The sequence below is a fragment of the Myotis davidii genome, unplaced genomic scaffold, assembly GCF_000327345.1.
Source record: "Myotis davidii unplaced genomic scaffold, ASM32734v1 scaffold409, whole genome shotgun sequence".
Taxonomy (NCBI): Eukaryota; Metazoa; Chordata; class Mammalia; order Chiroptera; family Vespertilionidae; genus Myotis; species Myotis davidii.
In genome coordinates, this window is record NW_006374611.1 from 306,632 (window position 1) to 313,956 (window position 7,325).

Below are 7,325 nucleotides of genomic sequence, written 5' to 3' on the forward strand. Positions count from 1 at the left end.
AGGGAGATGGGGGTCCCCTGTCCAAGCCTGACACCTCTGGCGGAGGCACGGGAGTCCGGCAAGGGGCCGATCAGGCGATTGGAGGGTGATGGGGGTCTACACCTCTGGCCGAGGCATCAGGCCTGGCAAGGGGCAGAGCCAGCAATCGGAGGGGTCTGGGGGTCCCCTGCCCAGGCCTGATACCTGGGCCAGAGGCATCAGGCCTGGGCTGGGGGCAGAACCAGTGATGGGGGGAAATGAGGGTCCCCTGCCCAGGCCTGACGCCTCTGTCAGAGGCGTCAGGCCTGGGCAAGGGGCCGATCCTGCGAATGGAGGGCGGTGGGGGTCAATGCCTCAGGGCTCCCAGTATGTGAGAGGGGGCAGGCTGGGCTGAGGGACACTCCCCACACACACACACCCAGTGCACGAATTTCGTGCACCAGGCCCCTAGTGGCTAAATAATATTCCTTTGTGTCTCTATATCATCTCTTTATCCATTCAACCATAGGTGAACATTTAAGTTGTTTTCATATCTTGGCTATCATAAAGTATGCTGTAGTGAACATGGAAGTGCAGATATCTTTTCAAGGCAGTGGTTTTGGTTTTTTTGGTTATATACCCAGAAGCGAAGTTATTGGATCATATGGTAGTTCTGTTTTTAGTTTTTGGGGGGAACCTCCATACTGTTTTCCATAGTGGCTGCACTACTTTACATTCCCACCAACCGTGCACAAGTGTTTCCTTTTCTCCACATCCTCACTAATACTTATTTCTTGTCTTTTTGATAATAGCTATTCTAACAGGTGTGCGGTAATATATCATGATTCTTATTTGTACTTACCTAAAGATTAGTGATGTTGAGCACCTTTTCATGTGTCTATTGGCCATTTTTATATCTTCTTTGGAAAAATTTATATTCAGATCTTCTGCCCATTTTTAAATTGGATTGTTTGGGGGTTTTTTGAGATTGAGTTGCATGAGTTTTTAAAATATATTTTGGATATTAAAACCCTTACCAGTTATATGATTTGCAAGTATTTTTTCTCATTCTGTAATTTGCCTTTTCATTTTGTTGGTTTGCTTTGCTTTGCAGAAGCTTTTTGGTTTAATGTAATCCCACTTGCTTATTTTTGGCTTTTGTTGCCTTTGGTTTTGGTGTTAATTCCAAAAACTTATCTCCAAGACTGATGTCAATGAGCTTATCATCTAATCCACTTGGGTTAATTTTTTGTGTAGTCTATAAGATAATCAGTTTCATTCTTTTGGATGTGGTGTCCAATTTTCCCAACACCATTTATTGTAGAGACTGTCCTTTCACTATTGTATATTATTGGCTCCTTTGTTGTAAATTCACTCACCATGTATAACTAGTTTTATTTCTGGGCTCTCTGTTCTGTTTCAGTAATTATGTGTCTGTTTTTATGCCAATACCACACTGCTTCAATTATTAGCTTTGTAATATAGTTTGAAATCAGGAAGTATGATGTTAAAGGTTTGTCATTTTTGTTTAGCTTTTTAAAGAACCAGCTCTTAGCCCTGGCTGGTTTGGCTCAGTAGATATAGAGTGTCGGCCTGTGGACTGAAGGGTCCCAGGTTCTATTCTGGTCAAGAGCACATGCCTGGGTTGCGGGCTCAATCCCCAGCAAGTGGCGTGCAGGAGGCAACTGATCAATGATTCTCTCTCATCATTAATGTTTCTGTCTCTCTCTCCCTCCCCCTTCCTCTCTGAAATCAATAAAAATAAAAAAGAACCAGCTCTTAGCCGGCTGGCATGGCTCAGTGTTGAGCATCAACTTATGAATCAGGAGGTCACGGTTGGATTCCCAGTCATGGCACATGCCTGGGTTGTGGGCTGGATCCCCAGTAGGGGGTGTGCAGGAGGCAGCTGATCAATGATTCTCTCTCATCATTGATGTTTCTCTTTCTCCCTTTCTCTTCCTCTCTGAAATCAATAAAAAGGTATGTATATGCTTAAAAAGAACATCCCTAAAGAACCAGCTCTTGGTTTTAACGATTAGTCTCACCTATTAATAGAAAGCATTTCCACTCAAAGCCAGTATCTTTATGATGCTTACTTTATGAATATCAAAATTAAGAAGCCCTGACCGGTTTGGCTCAGTGGATAGAGCGTCGGCCTGTGGACTAAAGGGTTCCCAGGATTGATTCTAGTCAAGGGCATGTACCTTGGTTGTGGGCACATCCCCAGTAGAGGGTGTGCAGGAGGCAACTGATCGGTGTTTCTCTCTCATCGATGATTCTAGCTCTCTATCTCTCTCCCTTCCTCTCTGTAAAAAGTCAATAGAATACATTTTTTTAAAAAAAAACTAAGAAGAATTTGGAAAGATAGGCACTTTATTCGTGGAAGTTCTCTATAATTTATTTATCAGATTGTTTTCAATCCTCACCCAAGGACATTGCTTAGAGAAAGGAAGAGAAGAAGAGAGAAAGGGAGAGAGAAATATTGATGTGAGAGATAACATCAATTGGTTGCCTTCCATAAGTGCCAGGACTGGGGATTGAATTCACAACCCAGGTATGTGCCCTGACCAGGAATCAAACCAACAGCGTTTCAATGCACAGGATGATGCTTAATTAGCTGAGCCATTCTGGCCAGCCTATTATCAGATAGTTTTAAATCATTCTCTATGAACTGACCCAGTGCCCTTAACAGTCCTCTCTAGCCCCCCTGCAACCACCCACCTTCTCTCCTCATTATCGTTTTATTAAAATACCTGCAACAATATTAAAAACATGATATGTTGTTATCACTGCTTAATGGTTTACATAGGAGCTATATATAAAAATGGATGGTGACTCAAATATATATTGCCTAGGACTTTCATTTAGTACACAGTGGTTTTCACAGCTGCAGAGTATTAGCATAGGATGGTCAGTTTAAACATCCAAACATATAGATTAAATTTTTGATATTTGTTAAAAGGAGGCCTACATTAAGGTTTTGATTTGTTTGGGTATTTATAATATGCGAGGCACTTTGCTAAACCCTTTACATCTATTTTCTTAATTTCATCCTGACAACAATTCTGGAAGAAGTATTACTGTTATACCCATTTTACAAATAAGGTTAAGTGTGTTGCCCAGGTTCTGTCAGCATTTTAAGTGGTGGTACTATGTTTTAAAGCCAGGGTCCTGGCCAATGGGGCTCAGTTGCTTGGAGTGTCTTCCTGTGCACCATAAGGTCTCAGGTTTGATTCCCAGTCAGGGCACATACCTAAGTTGCAGGTGGATCCCTGGTTGGGTCGAGTAAGGGAAGCAACCAATTGATTTACCTCTCACACCCATGTCTCTCCATCTCTCTTTCTGTCTCTCTCTCTCTCTTTCTCTCTCCCATATTCCTTCTCTAAAATAAACTTTTAAAAAAGAAAATATTTTCAAACAATAAAGCCAGGAAGTAAGATCCCAGATTCTGAGCTCTTATTCACGATGTAGTTTACTCCCTCACCAGCCAGACCAGTATAGACCCATTACACAAGAATGGGAGATAATCTGGCTGGTGTTGCTCAGTGGGTGAACATCGACTTATTAACCAGAAGGTCACGGTTTGACTCAAGTTCAGGGCACATGCCTGGATTATGGGCTTGATCCCCCATCGGGGGTGTGCAGGAGGCAACCAATTAAGATTCATCATTGATGTTTCTATCTCTCCCTCTCCCTTCCCCCTGAAGTCAATAAAAATATATATTAAGAAAAGAATGGAGTGTCAAACCAACAGCCTTTCAATGCAAAGGATGTCTCAAGACACAGTTTAAACATTTTAGACTTAAAATTTTTCTTTTTGCTGTAAAATTTAAAATGTCATTTAAACATGATATGCTTGTCATATTTTTAAAATACATGTATTTTATTATCTCTTTCAACATTGAATTTTATATCTCATTGTAATTTTAAAGCCTGTTTTGTAAAATGTTGTAGTATGGCTTATAATAAATGTTCTTATCTGCTAGTAAGTAAAAAGTAATACAAAATTTAAAATAAGGTAAAACTTTTAAAACTACTATAATGTTGCCGAAACCAGTTTGGCTCAGTGGATAGAGCGTCGGCCTGCGGACTGAAAGGTCCAGCGTCGTCTTGCGGACTGAAGGGTCCCAGGTTCGATTCCGGTCAAGGGCATGTACCTGGGTTGCGGGCACATCCCCAGTGGGAGATGTGCAGGAGGCAGCTGATTGATGTTTCTCTCTCATTGATGTTTCTAACTCTCTATCTCTCTTCCTTCCTCTCTGTAAAAAAAGTCAATAAAACATATTTTTAAAAAATTACTATAATGTTATAATTTCTATTGTTATATTAATGACATTTTTAAAAGGGTAGAAGGCAAGATAGATTTAGAAGGGAGATATGTATCTCTATCATATTACCTAAATCAGTCTGTCGGCCGACGCTCTATCCACTGAGCCAAACTGGCTAGGGTCATATTACCTAAATCATTCAAATAAATATTTTTGTTATTTTATTTTGTAGGGATTACAACATCCAACGTAAGCATAATTGATCAACGTCTGAACTATGGGTTTGAATGTGGTGATTTTGAAGATATTAGCTCACATGACATTTCCTCTAGTGTTTTCAAAATACAAAATAAGGAACACCCAAGACATAAGCATACAAAAGGTTAGTAAATTTCATAGCAAGTTAATTTTTAAGACTGATTGTCTCTAAATCAGAATTCTCCCTAAGCTTGCCATTAGAGAAACATTGATTGAAATTTCTCAGTTTTGAAATTTTTTCTCTTACCCTTCTGCTAATATGTTGTTGCTTAAATAATTTTACTAAGTAGGAGAACACATAATTCATGTATTGGCTTAAGGGCTTGCCTGAGGAGCCAGTGCAGAGAAGCAACTGCCCAGTAGGTTAAAAGTAGGGAATCCCTACTGACGGTGCCTCCCCCTCAGAACACACACACACACACTTTTTTTTATAAGACATTTTACCACTAAAATAGGTGGAGAAATCATGTGAGTAAATGACTCTCAGATGCCTACGGTAGGTTGTAACCATGGAGTAAAACTATGGAAACTGGAATATAATTTCCATGTGGTAGAACCTGGGAAGTCTTCTTTATTATCACTAACAATTTACATTCTTTGTTTGTTTGTTTTAGTAGCAAGTAGCATCTCTGTGACTGCTCTTTCCATTTTTTCAGAGATCTTATTACAGCTGCATTTAAAAAATTTCCCTTAGGTTAAGGAGTAGTGATTTTTTAAAATCCTCACCTCATGATATGTTTATTGACTTTAGAGAGAGGAAGGGGGAGGAAGAAAAAAGAGAGAGAGACATCAATATGAGAAAGGAACATCAATCAGTTGCTTCCCATATGTATGCCCACCAATCAAATCCACAACCTAGGTTTGGGACCTCACCAAGAATCGAATGGGCAACCAAATTTCATTGCACGGGATGACACTCCAACCAACTGAGCCACACAGCCAGGGCAAGGAGTAAGTGATTTTTTAAGGGTATAAATATTTAAATAGAATAATTAGAAGTAACCTGTATTTAAGCATTGTAATCATCTGGTAAGTGTAAGGAGCTGTCATTTTTTATGTATAGCAACAAGGGTTGTAATAAGGTCAACTTTTCTTATTTCTGAGATGTTAAGTCATATGTGTGTAGGCATTCCAGGACATGTATAATTTTGCAGTAAATAACTCAAATTGAGTAAGAGAGAAATTGATTAGAAACTTTTCTTTTTTGTGTACATTTCTTATAATTTAATCCATAATGTAATTCTATATCTTTTCTTTGTCAAGGAGATCAGTTGTTCATTGTTTTTATAAAAGAGAATGACAGGAGTCTGGCAGGTGTTGCTCAGTGGTTGAATGTTGACCTATGAACCAAGAGGGCATGGTTCCATTCCCCATCAGTTTACAGGCTTGATCCCTATAGGGGGCATGCAGGAGGCAGCCAATCAATGATTCTCTTTCATCACTGATGTTTCTATCTTTTTCTCTCTCCACTTCTTCTCTCTAAAAATCAATAAAAACATATTTAAAGAAGAGAATGACGGAGTTGTTTCATGTTTTCTTGCATATTTATTTTTCATGTAAAGAAAATCAAATACAAAATATACTTTTCTTTCCAAAGGCAATCCTTACCCTAACATATAATTTTTAAATTTTCTTTTTCATAATTTTTTTTATTTTTTATTGATTTCAAAGAGGAAAGGACAGGGAGAGAGAAACAGAAACATCAATGATGAGAGAAAATCATTAATCAGCTGCCTCCTGCACACCCCACATTGAGGATCAAGCCCGCAACTGGGCATGTGCCCTGACCGGGAATGGAACTGTGACCTCCTGATTCATATGTTGCTCAACCACTGAGCCATACTGGCCGTGCTTTGTAATTGTTTTGAAATAATTGCTGCATATATTCATTCACTGCTAATGGTATTCCTTTTTTATAAAGCAAAATCATAAAAATATGTATATCTTTTGACCAGCAGCTAATTCTCCAGAAAATTACTTCACACTCATACTTTCAATTTTTTTTAAATGTCTTTATTGATTTTTAGGGAGGAAGGGAGAGAGATAAAAACATCAATGAGAATGAAACATCCATCTGCTCCCTCCTGCATGCCTCCCACTGGGGATCAGACCACAACCCAGGTCCAACCAGGAATCTAATGGGTGACCTCTTGGTTCAACGCTCAATCACTGAACCATACTGGTTGGACTCAGGCCTCTAATTCTAAACCAAATATGCACTAGATCTGGTCAACAAGAATATACATGATCAAAACCAAACTTACTTTTCTTTCCAGACCTGTTCCTCTACCTTTGTTATCTATTTCTGTTAGCAGCATCAGCATGTCCCAGTTATGGAGACTTAAAACTTTAGAGTCATCTTCTCCTTACTCTCCAAGTTCAGTCAGTGACCGACCCATCCTACAAGTACTTCTCAGTTTAATTTGGGCCTTCATTATCACACCCTGGAATCTAATAAAATGTCTTGCCTCTTATTTTCAGAGAATGTAAGAGAGAGAGAAAGAAACAGAAACATCAGTGGGTTACCTCCCATATGTGTCCCGACCAGTGACCAAACCCGAAACCCAAGTATGTGCCCTCACCGGAAATGAAACCTGCGACCTTTCCTTGTACTGAATTACCCTCCAATTAAGGGAGCCACAGTGGCCAGGGCTATGTAGTTTAACTTGTTGCATTAATTCTTACTATTATCCTTCTTTCATGCCCTGTGCTCTAGCATTTTTAATAGTAGTTTTTTTTAGTATGTATAGTCTTCCTACATTCTTTTTCCCAATCTTAATATGTCCAGATCATGTCTACTTTTAGAATACTGGTTTAAAAGCTGTTTCTTTAGAAAGCTTT

General features: G+C 39.2%; 1 protein-coding gene across 2 annotated transcripts in view; it reads left to right on the forward strand.

Moving 5' to 3' along the window:
- Window positions 1–7,325, forward strand: part of FAM179B (family with sequence similarity 179 member B) — a 155,328-nt gene that overhangs the window by 61,600 nt on the left and 86,403 nt on the right. For both annotated transcript variants that reach the window (XM_015557361.1, XM_006777725.2), the window contains exon 8: window positions 4,459–4,608. In XM_015557361.1, the coding sequence (XP_015412847.1) occupies window positions 4,459–4,608 (150 nt within the window). The remainder of the gene's footprint in view (window positions 1–4,458; window positions 4,609–7,325) is intronic.